A 19,318-nucleotide genomic window follows, 5' to 3' on the forward strand; every position below is an offset into this window, starting at 1 on the left:
CAAGTAACCATTAGTTAAGTCTCTGGAGCCCTCTTCAAAGCTCTTGCAAAAACATGTGAGAAGCCACTATGTCTCCAGTATTTCAAATAAGATCAGTCTTTAAAGTGTTTGCATGTGACCTACTCTTAACAAACCTTTCCCAGTTTATCTCCCAAAAACATTTCTGTTATCTCTGTCACCCTGCAGAGACAAAATATAAGGTGTTCCTTCAGTTTATAAGTGACTTCAACCTGGCAGTACGTGAGGCCTTTGTCCGACATGCCAGTGTGGCACTGAGGTGTGCAACTGAAGAGGTTGGCCACTGGGAGGTCCTCGCTGTTGCAGCGGACTGAGTGAAGGCACTCAACAAAGTTTTCTTTTAAATTTTCTTTACAATCTGTCCAGCCTCCCCTATGTAAAATAGGCTACATCAGGAGTACCCTACAGGTTCACAGGGCAGATTTAGGAGGAAATGTAATGGAAGTTGAGTTAGGGCAGCACGGTTAGCATGGCGACCCTGGTTCAAATCCAGCTCTGTCAGGAATTTTTACGTTCTTCCCATGACGTAGGTGGGCGCTCAGTTACCTCCCACGTTCCAAAAGCATACAGGATTGCTAAGTTAAATGGCTGTAATTGGACAGCATGAGTTTCATGGGCTAGGTGGGCCTTTGACTACGCTGTATATTTTTTTTTTAAAAACTGAGGGAAAGCATATTTTCTGAAGAAGGAGGGCATCGCTGATACCCTGGAATGGAATGCCTCATTCTGGGAGCAGATGCGGCCCAAGTCTGTGCTCCTCCCCATTCCATTCCCCCCACCCCCTCTCCTCCATCCCCTTCCCCACACCTTCCGATTCAAGCATGTGCCTGATTTTCAGCACATCCGAAGAAGAGGACGGACCCGAAACATCGACTGCCTTTGCATGACCTGCTGACGTCACGCTCAGCCAGTGGATGTGGTGATCGAAGAGCAATCCCAGTGGGTTTTGCCATTGCAAGGTCTCGTGTTGGGTTGGGTCTCGCTGGTTCCCTCTTGGTGCGCGATGCACTCAGGTAGACCTGGAACATTGGGGAGGGGAGCTCTAACCTACTTGTAGGCTAATTCTGGTCCATTGTCTCATAGCACCCATCGGATTGGTAGATGCCAGGTAAGTGAGTTTTCTGGTTGCTTGAGATTGCGTGATTGGTGAACTAACGGCGAGGCATGGCAATTTTAAACTTCTGTATTTTTTTTAACCTATTTATTTTAACAATTTTTTTTTGCCGGTTGCTTGAGGCTGACAGTTGCTTGAATTCCAGATAACGGGGTTGGAAGATGCAATATATTAAAACATGGTATGCAAAACATTCAAATGGTTATTTGTACAATTGGTGCAATTTTCGAAAGCTTGTGTTTTTAAAAAAAAAAAAAAAAATTTTTTTTGGAATAAATGGATGATTTAATCCAAAGCTTTCTCTCAAGAATGTGATAGCTGCTTATATTGAGATGCTGATTCATTCACTGAGCCGCGAATGCAAGGGCCTCCAAGCACAGTGAGCTGGAGTCCTTGTATTACACTGTGCATTTGGTTGCTCATGCTTTAAAATGCTGTTATTCTTGCAGGTCCACAGCACGTTCAAATCCAGGGAAGTTCCGAGTCCTTGCCAATGGATGTGCCGATAGAGCTATGGATCGGACAGGAGTTGAGGAGGATAGGTGATGAATTCGTCAGCATAAGGATACAGGTATGAGCTGCTTAACGTCCGACCGCTTATTTGTCCGTCGTTGGTGATCCCATAAGAGTTCAGAAAGTCCCGATCGGAAAACATGACGTAACCAGGCGTAAATATGAAGAAAAGAAAAGGCAGACGAGAAAAACAACACTGGCCATATTCCTGGAGAAGGCAACACCTCCCCATGGCATTACAGAGTGACATGGAGGTTATATGGCCTAAAACTCCTCCAGTAGAACACTATGAGGAAGTTGAGAACACCGACGTGGATGGTCCTGATCCTCTTTCTTAAATTGTGCGTGATACAGGCTAAGAAAGTGTTTACACAAAAAGTGGGAAAAAAAATTAAATTTGTGTAAATTTGTACAGCTTCACTAAGTATATACTAAGCAAAACGCCCTTTTTCACAGCATGTATCATAGACGTTAAGTGGCTCATACCTGTACTTGATCTAAAAAGAGATTTTGATATTCTTTTGTAGCCTCTTTCTTAGTTGTAGAGTGACTGTGGTGCTCAGTATGGCTCAGTATCAGGTTGTAGTTATTGACATGGAAGGTGAACCAAATTATAAGACATGCATCCATGTTAATTCCTGATTGGCAACACTAAATATAGTTGCATTGAAGTATTGTAACGTGTAACCTTCATTCCACTGACTTGCACTTGTACGTTTAGCGCTACCAGCAGGTGAATTAGGCGGCGCGGTTAGCACAGCGGTCAGCGCAATGCCATTGCAGCTTCAGCAACCCAGGTTTGAATCTACTACTATCTGTAAGGATTTTGTTCGCTCTCTCCATGTCTTTGAGGCGACCCACCGCCCCACCGCCACCGAGTACTCTGGTTACCCACCCTCCAAAACATAAGGTTTGTAAGTTAATTTGGTTTAATTGGACTCCAAACTGCACTTTATTGATTTTTTTTCCCTCTCTATTGCGCAGTTTGTTTACATTTCTTTATTTGTTTAAATGTGTACGTTGGGTACAATTTTTTTTGCACCACCAATAATTGGGTCTTTTTTAAAAAAGAACTATGGCATCTGTTGAACCATTTTAGAGAAATATAGGAATTAATTTTAAAATCTAGTCATTGGGAATGTAGCAGTTTACTTGCATACCTTCCACAAAAGAGGTGAGATTAACATCAGATAACTTGATTAATTAAGGATAAGTATTAATCCAAACAGCAAGGACAATCCCCTTGCAATCACAATGAAACTCACCACCCATACTTTGTGAGGAGTTGAGGAGATTCAATATGTCGTTGAATACTCCCAAACTTCTACAGGGGTACCATGGAGATCATTCCGGCTGGTTGCAGCACTGGTATGGAGATCGCCATCGCACAGGGCAAGAAAAAACTCCAGAGGGTGGTTAACTCAGCCTACAATATCACGGGCACCAGCCTTCACTCCATCGAGAACATCTGCAAGAGGTGGTGTCTTTAGAAAGCAGCAGCTATCCTCAAGGACCCCCCCACCACCACCCAGGCCAGGCCCTCTTCACTCTGCTACCTTCGGGGAAAAAGGTGCAGGAGCCTGAAGACAAGCACACAGCGGCACAAAGGCAGCTTCTTCCCTGGTGCCATCAAATTCCTGAATCAACGATGAAGCAAAGACACTGCCTCACTTTTACTTTTTCTTACAAAATTAACGTTTTAAAAAATAGTGTAATATAGCGGCAGCTACCCTGCTCCTGCAATAACACACACAACCAGACGGGTTGAGCTCAGTGGGCAGACTGGTTTATTGCAGGGTGCTGGGCTGCACTTATACTCCCAGCCCAGACCTGGCTGAGAACCGTGCTGGAGGGCACTGACGTCACCTGGGCGTCACGTGGTCCCCCAGCGCGGGTTTCTGATCCCCGGGCTGGAAGGAAGGGAAACCCCCCCTCCCCCGACAGTGCCCTTTTGGCCGGCTGCCCCGCCGTGTGGCTTACGAGCGGGGCCGGTTCGCCTACCTCGTGGTGAGCTGCCACACAGCACACCCACCCTCCCAGAACCGGCACCAATGTCCTTTTTCGCCGGGCGGCCTCGCTTCTTGCGCTGGGCTACGACCACGAGCTCAGTGGGATCGAGGTGTGCTGGCTTCAGTCTGTCCACGGTAAACAGCTCCTGCCTGTCGCCAATGTCCAATGTGAACGTCGAGCCGGAATGCTGTACAACCCTGTACGGCCCCTCATACAGTTGCTGCAGAGGTGCCACGGTTTGGCCCCACCGAACAAAAACGTACTCCACGGAAGGCAGTTCGCCGGGAAAGTGAGACGGGCGGGTGCTATGCTTGGGCGTTGGTGGGGGTTCTAACAAGTCCAAGTGTGCCCTGAGGTGAGGAAGTAGTTCATGTGGCGACCGCTGGGGATTGTGAGGTGCGTTGACGAACTCACCAGGTAGTGCCAGTGGCGCATCAGCTCAGCTGATGACGCCTGCAGGTCTTCCTTAGGAGTGGAGCGGATGCCCAGGAGCACCCAAGGCAGTTCGTCCGCCCAGTCGGGACCGGTGAGGCGGGCCATGAGTGCCGACTTATGGTGGCGGTGCCGACATTCAACCAGTCCATTGGTCTGCGGGTGGTAGACTGTGGTGCGGTGTAGCTGGATCCCCAACCTGTTGGTGAGCTGTGCCCAGAGCGCAGATGTGAACTGGGCGCTCCGATCGCTGGGGAGGTGACCCGGGATGCCGAACCGGGTGACCCAACCATGCAACAGTGCTCGGGAGTAGGAGGTGTCTGGCATCGGGATCGCCTCGGGCCAGCGAGTGGTGCAGTCCACCACCATAAACAGGTAACGGTTGCCCCAGGAAACGGGTAAGGGCCCAGATGTGCTCAAACTCCTGTACGGCCGCCCTGGTGTTCCTGTGCACCTTGGACATCTGGCAATGGGTGCATGTTCTGGCCCAGCCCGGGATCTGCTTCTGCAGCCCATGCCATACAAACTGTTCTGCCACTATATGAACCAAGGACATGATGGATGGATGTGAAAGGTCGTGGATGTGATGGAAGACCTGCCTGCGTCACTGCTGGGGAACCACTGGTTGTGGGGTGCCCAAGGAGATATCGCACAGGATGGTGCCTTCGCCGCTCGGAGTTGGGAGGTCTCGGAACCGCAGGCCCGTGATGGCAGTCTTGAAGGCCCTCGTCTCCTCATCAGATTCCTGGTCCCGGATGAGCTGGTCAAAGTCGAGGCCGAGTGTCAACGCGCAGATGGCCACATTGTCCTTCCCCGCCTTGTACCGAATGTTGGTGGTAAACTCCGACACGAAGGAGAGGTGATGCTGCTGGTGGGCCGACCAGGGATCCTTTGCCATCGCGAGCACCTGGGTGAGGGGTTTGTGGTCAGTGAAGATAGTAAAAGTCCTCCCCTCCAAAAAATAGCAGAAATGCTGCCACAACAGGTACATGCCCAGTAACTCGTGGTCGAAGGCACTATACTTGCATTCCAGTGGGTGGAGCAGGCGGGTGAAGTATGCCAGGGGCTTCCAATGTCCATTCACCTGCTGCTCCAGGATGACACTGACGGCTGTGGCAGAGGCATCGACAGAGAGTACCATATGGAGGTTGGTGTGCAGGTGGGCGAGCATGGTGGCCTTCACGAGGGTGTCCTTGGTGGCCTCGAATGCGGTGCATGCCTCTGGGTTCCAAGCGAGCGTCTTGAGGGATGCGATGAGGGCGAATAACGGCTGCATGATGCGCGCAGCTCCTGGGATGAATCAGTTGTAAAAGTTGACCATACCCGTGAACTCCTGCAGCCCCTTGAGGCTGTCTGAGCGTGGGAACTCCCTGATAGCGATGACCTTCGCAGCGGCGGGCGTGGCTCCTTCGGCCATGATGGTATGGCCCAGGAACTGCATGGACTCTTTCCCAAACTGGCACTTGGCCGAAGTTGATGGTAAGGCTGAATTTGGCCAGCCGGGAGAAAAGGGCTAGTAGATGGGCCTTGTGTTGCGTCCGGTCCTTGCTGGTGACGAGGATGTCGTCCAAATAAATAAAGACTAAATTCAAGTCCCTGCCCATAGAGTCCATGAGCTGCTGGTAGGTCTGAGCGGCATTCTTGAGCCCGAACGGAATGTGCAGGAATTTGAACAAGCCAAAGGGGGTGATGATGGCCGTCTTGGGTGTGTCCTCAGGGTGCACCGGGATCTGGTGATATCCATGCACCAGGTCAACCTTGGAGAAAACCCTCGCACCGTGCAGGTTGGCCATAAAGTCTTGGATTTGAGGGATGGGTTAAGGGTCAGGTACGGTTGCCTCGTTGAGCCGTCGATAGTCTCCGCAGGGATGCCAGCTGCAGGAGGCTTTTGGGACCAGGCGGAGTGGTGAGGCCCATGAGCTGTCGGACCGCCGAATGATCCCCAGCTCCAACAGGTGCGAAAATTCCTCCTTCGCTACCTGGAGCTTGTCAGGCGGAAGCTGGCATGCCTTGGCGTGAACCGATGGGCCCTGTGTGGGGATGTGGTGGAACATCCTGTGGTGCGGCGAGGCAGCGGAGAACTGTGGCTTGAGGAGTGTCGGGAACTCATCCAGGATTCGCTGGAACTTGTCTCTGGGTGTGCTGATCATGGCCATCTGCGGTTGCTCCAAGCGGGAGGCGTCGAGGCGAACAGCCTGGAAGGTTCGGGCGTCCACCAGTCGCCTACCTCGAATGTCCACCAGAAGCCCGTGTGCGAGGAGGAAGTCTGCACCCAAGATGGCAGTCGGGAGGGACAAGACGGTGAACCTCCACCCGAAATTCTGTTGGCCGATCTGGAATTGGCTGTCTTGTCTCCATCATTTGGATTGCTGTTGCTTTGGCCGCACGGAGGGGAGGTCCACGAGGTTGGTTCCTGGACTCGACGGCCGTGGCCGGGATGACGCTGATCTGGGCTCCAGTGTCAATAAGGAACCGCCAGCCACTGACTGAGTCCCACAGGTAGAGTAGGCTGTGTCCTTGGCCAGCCACCAGAGCCATTAACAGCGGTCAGCCTGGTCATTTCCCTGGAACAAGCAGGGCTGACGTCACTTCCGAGTCTTGGCTCCCCAGCGCTGGTGGTAGAAGCAGAGACCTGGAGCGGATGCTGTGGCTTTGGTTATGCTCTTGGGGGCCCCTGCAGGGGCCGGGTGCTCTACTGCAGCGCGGGGGATGGACTTGGTGTGGTCGTGCCTCGTGAACTGCTGGACCACTGAGCCCTCTGGGAATCATGCAAGCCATTGCTCTCGGGCCTTCTGGGCGACCTTCCTCGGGTCGGTGAAGCTCTTCTGGACCGGCAGCGGCTGGATGTCCCCGGACATATGGTCGAGGAAGACGCGCTCGAAGAGTGGGCAGTTGGTGTGGTCACCCATGTGCGCGAGCATCTCGTCCATCAGCTCCATCTGGGAACCTGCAAGTTCCCATTCACCTGGTGCATTCTCCGATAAACAATCTGACTTGTTTATTGTCAAGGGTACCGAGGGACAGTGGAAAACCTTGATTTGTCATGAGTTTCGGAAATGCTGTTGGAGTAGCTTGGATACGAGCCACTGTGGTGTACATTACAGACGACAAACAACCGATATTCATTCAGCACGTAAAACTTTTAATGATGTGCTATTTTTATGAAACTATCAGTTAGTTTGTTTATTCTCCCTCATAATAAGGACTCCTCCCCCCCCCCCACCCCCCCTCCATGTAGAAATTATTTTGTGTAAAAGGTTCGGATACTGTTGGCTACCTGAAACTTCATCCAGCATCTATTCTCCACTGCTGAGGTCGGGCTGCTTGAGACTCGGAACAGTGCTTAGGTGAGAAAATAAATGGAATTCTGGGACCAGTTATGTCTTGGTTTGGGAAGGATAGACTTGTGTGAGAGATGATACAGTTGAATTTCACTAGATCAAATTCCTGAAATACTGTGTTAACCCGAGTGGGTAGAATGGGCCAGGTCTCACTGGAGTTTGAAAGAATGATAGGTGTTTTTTTTAATTAAACAAAATTTAGATATAGAGCACAGAAACAGACCCTTCCGGCTTATGAGCCAAAGCTGCCAAATACCCCAATTAACCTACAACCTCTGTACATTTTGAAAGCTGGGAGGAAAACCATGTAGACATGAGGAAGAATGTCCTTACAGACGGTGCCTGATTCGAACCCGGATTGCTGACGTTGTAATAGTGTAGGGCTAACCACTGCACTAATCATCCCTTCCCCATGTGAGAGGATGAAATTGCAGGGTATAACATATGTGGTGTCGAATGCTTTTCAGGAGATGGTACTAGAAGAAATACCCCTGCCGTGTAACTGCCCTCTGTTGGAGGTGCCTAAGGCAAACCCTGCGATATGGGACAATTTTAAGGTCCCCACAAGGGCAAAAGACATGAAATTGCAAAGACTACAGGGGTCACTGGTTAAAGGTATCACTGCATTCGCACAAATGCTCTTCCACGATTTATAAGAGACCCAAACCCGAGGCGGTTTCCCGCTCCGAGCGGCTACAGCCAGCAGGTCTTTTTTAGGGCAACGCCCTCCGTGGAGACATTGGCAGCAGAATTTTCCCACTCAAAGTGCTTCGCAGAGTTGGGCCCAGAATGCACCAGCCCGCAGACAAGGCAGGTCATGGAAGTGAATGCTACGCATTTACAGTTGAGTGCGCTTGATAATTACAAGGCTTTAATGGTTGGCAGTCACTTAATGCTATTCTATGACAGTTGGTGTAATATTACCACTGATACTTCTATTCAACAGACAGTAAAAGGGGAATAAGATCGAATTCAAGCCACAAATTCCCTCTGATAAGGAGGAAGGGTCTATATACATATATGCGCAGACCACAACTGATGGAGGCTATACATGCTGAGATCATGGCATTAAAAAGGAAAAAAGTTATTGAACGTTATAGCCATGAAAAATATGAGTTTGTATCAAACATCTTCAAGTGACCCAAAAGAAATGGCAGCACTAGAGTGATACTGGATTTATCTGATCTTAATGAATATGTCTGGTATACGCATTTTAAAATAGATAACATATACTCTGTGTTGCCGATGTTACGTAAGGGCTATTACATGGCCTCGATAGACGCATATTATTCGGTCGCGATCTGCCCACAGTACACTTAAAATTTTCCTGGAAGGAGAGCTATGGCAGTATAAGGCTTTGCCGAATGGGCTGAGCTCAGCACCCAGGGCATTTGCCAAGCTACTGAAGCCGGTGTTTGCCAAGCTCAGTAAATAGGGGCACATAGTAATGGGTTACCTGGACGATGCTCTTATTGTGGATAGATCGTTTGAGGAAACAAAAAGTGCCGTAGCAGCCACCTCGAGATTATTAAGCCATGTGGGGTTTCTCATACATCCTGAGAAATCAGTGTTGGTGCCTACCAGGAGGTTAAAATTCCTCTGTTTCATTATTGATACAGAAGACATGAGACTTACCCGAGGATAAAACGACAGAGATCAGGACACCTGTCCTGCTAAGAAAGGTGGCCAGGTTGATTGGGAAACTGGAGGCAGCTTTCCTGGCAGTACAATATGGCCCACTATTATAGGTTCCTGGAAAGGGATGAAATATCTGCTCTTAAGGCAGCTAGGGGATACTTTGACAGGCTCATAAGGCTACTAGTGAAGCCAGATCCAACTTGGTATGGTGGATTGACCATATCTTGCGGGCTTACGTGAGGATCGAGCTCAGAAAGGTAGACCTGGAGATCGGGTCAGACACCAGTGGCGAAGGTTGGGGAACCACGAATCTTAAGGTCTCTTCTGGGGGCAGATGGACAGACATAGAGCTCAAGGAGGCCTCTAAATCAGGCATCAATTATTTGGAAATGCTAGCGGGGTTTCCATCACTAAAGTCTTTCTGTGCGAGGGGAGCTGACATTCATGTACTGCTGAGGTTGGATAACACTTCAGCTGTGGCCTACCTCAATAATATGGGAGGTCTTAAATATCCTTCCTGTAATAAGTTAGCCATTGAGACTTGGCACTGGTGTATTCAGAGGAGCATTTGGGTTACTGCCGCCTACCTGCCGGGTCGGATCACAGTACAGACGGACCTGATGTCTAGGAAATTCAATGATAGCACTGAGTAGACTCTGGGTAAGAAATATTTTAAAGAGCTAGCAGACACTTTTGGCATGTTGGAGATCAATTTGTTTGCATCCAGGCTTAATGCCCAGGTTCCGAGGTATGTGTCCTGGCTGCCGGATCCCCATGACGCCTTTACCCTCGACTGGGCTAAATATAACTTTTATGCATTTCCCCCGTTCGCCTTGGTGGCGAAGTGCCTGAATAAGATGCAGGAAGACGGTGTTTCAGGATTGCTGGATGTGTCTAATTGGCCTTCTCAATGTTGGTTCCCCGTACTCCTTAGTCTTATGGTGGGGACTCCATTGATATTCACGAAAAACAGAGGTCTGCTAATCCAACCGGTGTCAAAGATATCCACTGTCTCACTTAAATCTGTTAAATTGCAAGAGCGAGGACCGACATAAAAACTCTACAGCCTAGAATTTTGGACATCCTGCAGAGACATCTCAAACAGTATGCCTCCTATGCGGGGAAATGTGCACAAATCGGACTGAATGAACAGTCAGCCTCTTATCGGAGGCATACTGAGTTTTCTGACCGATATGTTCTATGTGCAGGGGGCCAGCTACAGCACGGTGAATACAGTAAAGAGTGCGTTGGCTGCTTTCTTGACGCTCCAGGACTCTGAGCATGAGATGATGAACCATCCCCTGATCAAAACATTTATGAAAGGAGTGTTCCACTTGCGTCCTCTGGTACCCTGATATAAGGATATTTGGGATGTAAAGATTGTTTTGGACTATCTAAGGCTACTGTTACCAACTTCCAGTTTGGATTTACGTAGCCTGTCCCATAAGCTGATTATGCTGGTGGCCTTGACATCGGCCCAGAGGGTACAAATTTGTCTCACATTCGTATGGACCATATCCGTTGGGAGGAGGACTGTGTAAGTATTCAAGTTACAGATATTTTGAAACTTGACAGGCAAGGGAGAATTGGGACAGAATTTTCATTGTATGTATACGGGGAAGATGAAAGATTATATTTGTTGGATTGTTTAAAAAGATATGTGCAAAACATATTAGACTAACTGAGAAATACCTCTATATGCTATAAGAAACCGCATTGGCGGGCTACTCCCCAGATGTTGGCCAGATGGCTGCGGGAGGTCATGAGAGTGGCTGGAGTGGATATTTCTCAGTTTGGGTCCCACTCAACAAGAGCGGCAGTGACCTCGGCAGCCAATAGGGCTGAGGTCCCTATATGGGGTATACTTCACCAGGCAGGATGGAGCACTGAGAGAACCTTTAATAGGTTCTACAATAAACCTTTCAACTCAAAGGGGCTAAGTTCCGTCCTACACGTGGCGGATTGAACAAGACCGAGGGAAAGGGACCCATTGAACTGATTATGGTGTGACGAACCACCCGAAGCCACTGAGCTACAAACTTTCACGTTGGCAAACCAACGTAACCGCAAAGAATAATGAAAAGTTAAACGAGCCCTTGTGCGAAATTTGATGACGATTCTTCGAGCCTTGGGAGTTGGTGAGCCAACGTGCCCACCTCTCCGTCCCCTCTTTTTTTTCTTGTTTATGGATAAAGATGTTTTGGTTGCAATAAACATGCTCAGTCACAGGCTTGTGTTACGGCTGGTTGGTTTACTTTAGCGCATTTAAGTTCAGTGGCTCCTCCCTTCTGGACTGTAAAGGAATGGCCACGCATGCGCGGATGGGATCTCGCGTTGACTCACCGACTCCCATTACTCGAGTAATAATCATCAAACTTCGCCCAGGTAAGTGCTCGTTTAACTCTTCATTTCTCTGAAGTGATGCGATTTCCTTTAAGTATGTGTTTAGCTAACCACATAGATTGACCAGCTGTTGTTGTACAGTTAGGCTGCAACTTATTTGCAGATTGCAACTCATTGTATTTGACAGTGGCTCTGTTGACTGACTAAAGGGAGCCTTTTAAACCGTAGAAAGATTTAAAAGAGCAACAGACCATCCAAAGTTTGGACACCTGATTGGACGGTTTAGATTTGCATAACCAATGATCTCTTTAACTATTTTCGCTCTGAAAGGGAAGTTCTGTGGTGCCAGTATTTGAAGTCACAGGCTTTAAGACTATTGTGTGTGCTTCATATCCATGGAAGGGGATGTGGAGTGGGCATTAGTTGAGAACTTGAAGGAAAGCAGAAGTGTAGATGAGAGAACAGGATGCAAAAAAAATTGTTTTAAAACTATTTAAACATTTTACCAAATACCAAAAAAAAATTTGGTACTTTCCTGTTCCCCACCAATGTGTTATTACCTGTAGAACAGCAGGTCATGCAGTCATTATTGATGACTTGAGAAGGATTCCATCTTGTATATTTTTAGCATTTTCAGCCAATGCACATGAATATGTCTCCATTTCCCAGGTGTTTTTACTGCAGAAGTAAACAGCTCTTTTTTTTTTAATTTTTAAAAAATTTTTCACACTATGAACCATATTAACCAAAATACACATAAACATTTCCCGCTTGAATATACACAGTGTCATTTTTCCCCCCTCCCTTCCCTCCCTCCTTCCCACCCCCCTCCAAACCCACTAAACGTTCAACATATACGATACAATAAACCCATTAAACAACGTCATCACACAATGAAAATAAACAAGAAAATTGTGTCATCTACTTTTACACACTGGGTCAGTTCATTTTGTCTTCTTCTCATTCTGTCATTTTAGGGGGTGGAGGTCCGCAGTAGGCCCTCTCTGTTATGTTCCATGTACGGTTCCCAAATTTGTTCGAATACTGTGATTTTATTTTTTAAATTATATGTTATTTTTTCCAGTGGAATATATTTATTCATTTCTCTGTACCATTGCTGTACTCTCAGGCTCTCTTCTGATTTCCAGGTTGTCATTATACATTTTTTTTTGCTACAGCTAAGGCTATCATAATAAATTTTTTTTGTGCTTCATCCAAATCGAGGCCTAGTTCTTTGCTTCTTATATTACATAGAAGAAAGATCTCCGGATTTTTTGGTATGTTGCTTTTTGTGATTTTATGTAATATAACATAACAACAATTACACCACGGAAACAGGCCATTAGGCCCTTCTAGTCCGCACCGAACCAAACACTCCTCTCTAGTCCCACCTTCCTGCACAATGACCATAACTCTCCACCTTCTTCTCATCCATATACCTGTCCAGCTTTTTCTTAAATAATAAAATTGACTCTGCCGCCACTATTTCTCCCGGAAGCTCATTCCACACGGCTACCACTCTCTGAGTAAAGAAGTTCCCCCTCATGTTACCTCTAAACTTCTGCCCCTTAACTCTTAACTCATGTCCTCTTGTTTCAATCTCTCCTACTCTTAACGGAAATAGTCTATCCACATCCACTCTGTCTATCCCTTTCATAATCTTAAATACCTCTATCAAATCCCCTCTCAACCTTCTACGCTCCAAAGAATAAAGACCTAATCTGACCAATCTCTCCCTGTACTCTAGATGGTAAACCTTCTCTGCACTCTCTCCACTCTGTTTATATCCTTCCTATAATTAGGCGACCAGAACTGCACACAGAACTCTAAATTAGGCCGCACCAACGCCTTATACAATCTCAATATCACTTCCCAACTCCTATATTCCATGCAATGATTGATAAAGGCCAGCATGCTAAAAGCCTTCTTCACCACCCTATTCACATGAGTTTCTACCTTCAGGGAACGATGTACCGTTACTCCTAAATCTTTCTGCTCTTCTGTATTCCTCAATGCTCTCTCATTTACTACGTATGTCCTGTTCTGATTCTTCTTACCAAAATGAAGCACCTCACACTTATCAGCATTAAATTCCATCTGCCATTTTTCAGCCCACTTTTCTAAGCAGCCCAAATCCCTCTGCAATCCTTGAAAACCTTCTTCATTATCCACTATTCCACCTATCTTAGTATCGTCTGCATATTTACTAATCCAATTCACCACCCCATCATCTAGATCATTAATGTATATAACAAACAACAATGGGCCCAATACAGATCCCTGAGGCACACCACTGGTCACCGGCCTCCAACCTGACAGACAATTTTCCACTACCACTCTCTGGCCTCTCCCTTTCAGCCAATGTTCAATCCATTTGACTATCTCAAAATTTATACCTAAAGACTGCACCTTCCTAACTAACCTTCCATGTGGTACTTTATCGAAGCCCTTATCGAAGTCCATATAGACAACATCCACCACGCTACCCTCATCCACATTCCTAGTCACCTCTTCGAAAAATTCAATCAGATTGGTCAAACAGGACCTTCCGCTCACAAATCCGTGTTGAGTGCTCCTGATCAGACCCTGTCTATCCAGATATTTATAAGTACTATCTCTAAGAACTTTCTCCATTAATTTACCTACCACAGACATCAAACTTACAGGCCGATAATTGCCAGGCTTCCTCCTTGAACCCTTTTTAAATAACGGAACCACATGCGCAATACGCCAATCCTCCGGCACTATCCCCATCTCTAATGACATTTGGAAAATTACCGTCAGAGCCTCTGCTATTTCCTCCTTTACTTCTCTCAATGTCCTGGGGAAGATCATTGAGAGAGTAAAGGAGGAAATAGCAGAGACTCTGACGGTAATTTTCCAAATGTAATACCTGATTTAGATCTTCCCAAAACTTTTCCACTTTCTCACATGCCCAAATTGCATGTACTGTTGTTCCCGTTTCCTTCTTACAGTGAAAATATCTATCTGATAATGTTGGATCCCATTTATTTAACTTTTGGGGCGTGATATATAGCCTGTGCAATCAATTGTATTGTATCATGCGTAACCTTGTATTTCTCATAGTTCTGGAGCATAGCTTTTCCCATTTTTCATTTTTTATCTTTATGTTTAGATCTTGTCCCACTTTTGTTTGGGTTTATAGCTTATTTCATCGTTCTCTTTCTCTTGCAGCTTGATGTACATGTTTGTTATAAATCTTTTAATTATCATTGTGTCTGTAATCACATATTCAAAGCTGCTTCCTTCTGGTAACCTCAGCCTGCTTCCCAATTTGTCCTTTAAGTAGGTTTTCAGTTGGTGGTATGCATACATTCTACCGTGAGTCATACCATATTTGTACTTCATTTGTTCAAAAGATGATAAATTATTTCCCAAAAAAAATTTTCTGTTCTTTTGATCCCTTTTCTCTCCCATTCTCTAAAGGAAAGGTTATCTATTGTGAAAGGGATTAGTTGATTTTGCGTCAATAATAATTTTGGTAGTTGGTCATTTGTTTTTTTTCCTTATGTTGAGCAGATGGTGCAGTACTGGTGAACTTCTATGTTGCACCAGTTTTTCATCCCACTTATAAAGTATATGTTCTCGTACCTTCTCCCCTATTTTTTCTCGCTCTATTCTGGTCCAATCTGGTTTTTCCCTTGTTTGATAAAAATCTGATAGATATCTTAATTGTGCTGCTCTACAATAATTCTTAAAGTTTGGTAGCTGTAAGCCCCCTTGCTTGTACCATTCTGTTAATTTATCTAGCACTATCCTCGGTTTCCCCCTTTTCCATAAGAATTTCCTTATTATTTTCTTTAGCTCATTGAAGAATTTCTCTGTTAAGGGAATTGGTAATGATTAAAATAGGATTTGTATCCTTGGGAAGATGTTCATGTTAATGCAGTTTACCCTTCCTATCAGTGTTAGTGATAAATCTTTCCAATCTTCTAAGTCCTCTTGTAATTTCTTCATTAATGGCTGATAATTTAATTTGTATAGATGGCCTAGATTATTATCTAGTCTAGTACCTAGGTATCGGATTGCTTGTGTTTGCAATTTAAATGGTGATTCTTTCTTAAACTTCGTGAAATCTGCATAATTCATTGGCATCGCTTCACTTTTATTTGCGTTGATCTTGTACCCCGATACTTCTCCATATTCCTTCAATTTCTTATGTAATTCTTTTATTGATAATTCTGGTTCTGTTAAGTATACTATGATGTAATCTGCAAATAGACTGATTTTTATTTTCCTTCTCTTTTATTTTTATCCCTTTTATTTTATTTTCTGTTCTTATCAGTTCTGCCAAGGGTTCTATAGCTAACACGAACAGTGAGGGAGATAGTGGACATCCCTGCCTAATTGACCTGCTTATTTTAAATTGGTTTGATATATATCCATTTACTGTCACCTTCGCCAATGGTCCTTTATATAATGCTTTAATCCAATTAATATATTTCTGTGGTAGGTTCAACCTCTGTAGTACTTTGAATAAATAATTCCATTCTACCCTGTCAAAGGCTTTCTCTGCGTCTAAAGCAACCGCCACTGTTGGCGTCTTATTTCCTTGTACTGCATGGATTAAGTTAATGAATTTACTGATATTGTCTGTTGTTTATCTTAAATCCAGTTTGATCTAGTTTTACTATTTTTGGTACACAGTCGGCCAATCTGTTTGCTAATAGTTTAGCTATTATCTTATAATCTGAGTTAAGTAGAGATATTGGTCTATACGCTGCTAGTGTTAGTGGATCTTTCCCCATCTTTGGTATTACTGTAATTATTGCTGTTTTACAGGAATCTGGCATGTTTTGTGTTTCTTCAATCTGGTTCATTACTTCCAGGAGAGGAGGAATTAATAAGTCTTTAAATGTTTTATAGAATTCTATTGGGAGTCCGTCCTCTCCCGGCATTATATTGTTCGGTAGCTTTTTTAATATATCCTGTATTTCCTCTATTTCAAATGGTTTTATCAATTTGTTTTCCTCCTCTTCTTGCAATTTCGGTAGTTCAATTTTAGCTAGAAACTCATCTATTTTGTCTTCTTTCCCTTCGTTCTCAGTTCGATATAATTGCTCGTAGAATTCCTTGAAGTTTTCATTGCTCTCTGTTTGTACTTTTACCTTGATGCCAATACTGTTCTTTTAGTTTGTTCTGTTTTAAGCTGCCAAGCTAGTATTTTGTGTATTTTTTCTCCTAGCTCATAATACTTCTGCTTTATCTTCATTATGTTCTTCTCCACCTTGTATGTTTGTAGTGTTTCGTATTTTATTTTTTTGTCTGCCAATTCTCTTCTTTTTGTTGTATCTTCCCTTGTTGCTAGTTCTCTTTCTGTACTTGCTATTTCCCTTTCCAGCTGTTCTATTTCCCGATTGTAGTCCTTCTTCATCTTTGTTACATAACTTACTATCTGCCCTCTGATGAAGGCTTTCGTTGCATCCCATAATATAAATTTATCTTTCTCTGATTCAGTATTTATTTCAATGTACATTTTAATTTGGCGCTCAATGAATTCTCTAAAATCTCCATCTATACGTTCTCGGTGGATGTCCTCCAGCTCTATTGCTAATAACAGGGGTGAATGATCCGATAACAGTCTAGCTTTATATTTTGTTTTCCTAACTCTCCCTTGGATATGGGCTGACAACAGGAACAGGTCAATCCTTGAGTATGTTTTATGTCTACTCGAATAATATGAGTATTCCTTCTCCTTTGGGTGTTGTCTCCTCCATATATCCATAAGTTGCATTTCCTGCATTGATTTAACCATAAATTTGGCTACTTTGTTCCTTCTGCTAGTCTTTTGTCCAGTTTTTCCATCTTTGAGTCTAAATTAAGGTTAAATTCCTCTCCTATCAGTATATTCCCCTGTGTATCTACAATCTTCAAAAAGATATCTTGCATAAACTTTTGATCCTCTTCATTAGGTGCATATATATATATTGAGCAAATTCCAAAATTCTGAATATATCTGACACTTTATCATTACATACCTCCCTGCTGGATCTATTATTTCCTCCTCTATTTTGATTGGTACATTTTTATTGATTAATATGGCTACTCCTCTGGCTTTTGAATTATATGATGCTGCCGTTATGTGCCCTACCCAGTCTCTCCTCAATTTATTATGTTCCACTTCAGTTAGATGCGTTTCCTGCTCGAATGCTATATCTATTTTTTCTTTTTTCAGTAAATTTAATGGCCTCTTCCTTTTGATTTGGTTATGTATTCCGTTAATATTTATAGTCATATAATTCAACATGGCCATTTCATACTTTGTTTACATCTCATCTCCGCTTCCTCACCACCACCTTCTCCCCATTTCCATTTCTCAATTTTCTTTTTTTGAACGCACTGTATGACCACACTTCTAAAACATAAAATATTTCCACCATTCCCACATCTAAAATTCCCTTAACCCTAAATGTTCCCCCCCTCTCTGAGTTGCCCCTTGTCCCTTGCTGGGCAACCACAACTCCCCTCTCCATTTGGATTGCAAACCTGCACGCAATCGTCAACTGATTTCGCAGTGACTGTTATTCTCTCCCACCCAACCCCCTCCAGAAGACTTTTATCTTCACATATAACAAAGCTCCCCTTCATTTCTTCTCTTTTTCTTTTTGTTTTATTTATTTATTATTATTTTTTTAACCCCTCCTCTTTTTTCCCCCATCTCCTTTACTTCCCTTCTCTTCTCTCCTTTAGTTCTTACTTATACATTTTTTTTCTTCTTTATATGTAGTTTGTTGTCATTCTTTGTTCTTGTTACATATCTTCAACTCTCTTTCTGTCTTGCAGGCATTCTGCAAATTCTCGTGCTTTCTCCAGATCCGAGAACAGTCTGTTTTGCTGCCCCGGGATAACTATTTTAAGCACCGCTGGATATTTACAGCCTTTCATCCATAGGATTGATTTTGCTGCGTTAAACTCCTTCCTCTTCTTCAGGAGCTCATAACTTCTGTCTGGGTAGAAATTTTTTTTTGACCTTTGTATTCCAGTGGTTTTTTTTGTCTTCTCTCATTTTATTCATTGCCTTCTCCAATATATTTTCTCTTGTCGAATATCTCAGGAATTTTACTAAAACGGATCTTGGTTTTTGTTGTGACTGTGGTTTCGGGGCTAATATTCTGTGTGCCCTTTCTATTTCCATTCCTTCCTGCATTTCTGGCATTCCCAGGACCTTTGGGATCTATTCTTTTATAAATTCTTTCATATCTTTGCCTTCTTCATCTTCCTTAAGGCCCACTATCTTTATATTGTTTCGCCTACTATAGTTTTCCATTATATCCATCTTCTTAGCTAACAACTCCTGTGTTTCTTTAACTTTTATCACTATGTTCCAATTTTCTTTTTAAGTCGTTCACTTCCATATCTACCACCATTACATGTTCTTCCACATTTTCTAATCTTTTCCCTACATCTGTTATGACCAGCTCTATTCTACTCACTTTTTCTTCTGTACTTTTCATTTTTCTTTTTATTTCACTAAATTCTAGTGTCAGCCATTCTCTTAATGCTTTCATATGTTCTGGAAATTTTTTAAAATCTAGGTACTTACCATTCATTTTACCTCCTATTCCTCTGTGCAGAGCTTGGTGTTCTCCTTCTTCTGTATCTGCTCTTGAGTTTGTGTCTTCTGTTTCTCTTCCTTGTATCTGTGTCTCTTCTGACATTCTTGTTGAGCTGCTTGTCTCAGTTTGTTGGGTATTTTTTTTTCCATGTTGTCTTGATGTTGGCCCTCTTCTTCTGGGTTGGTTGTCTGTTGTGTCTCTAGTTTCCTTTTTTCATTCTCACCCCTCCCGTTCCAGTTATTTTCTTTATCTTCCAGCTGGGAGCCCTGTTGTCGGTCCCCCCTCCTGTCGATGTTGTCTTTGTCGTGCACATCGCGCATGCATGGTTGCGC

The 19,318-nt window shown here is 44.4% G+C and overlaps 1 protein-coding gene across 2 annotated transcripts in view; it reads left to right on the plus strand.

The window, feature by feature from the left end:
- LOC138737124 (bcl-2-like protein 11) overlaps nt 1-19,318 on the plus strand; it is a 65,419-nt gene that overhangs the window by 8,429 nt on the left and 37,672 nt on the right. For both annotated transcript variants that reach the window (XM_069887677.1, XM_069887676.1), the window contains exon 2: nt 1,582-1,703. In XM_069887677.1, coding sequence (XP_069743778.1) covers nt 1,582-1,703 — 122 coding nt within the window. The remainder of the gene's footprint in view (nt 1-1,581; nt 1,704-19,318) is intronic.

Source organism: Narcine bancroftii, chromosome 6 (assembly GCF_036971445.1).
Source record: "Narcine bancroftii isolate sNarBan1 chromosome 6, sNarBan1.hap1, whole genome shotgun sequence".
Lineage (NCBI taxonomy): Eukaryota > Metazoa > Chordata > Chondrichthyes > Torpediniformes > Narcinidae > Narcine > Narcine bancroftii.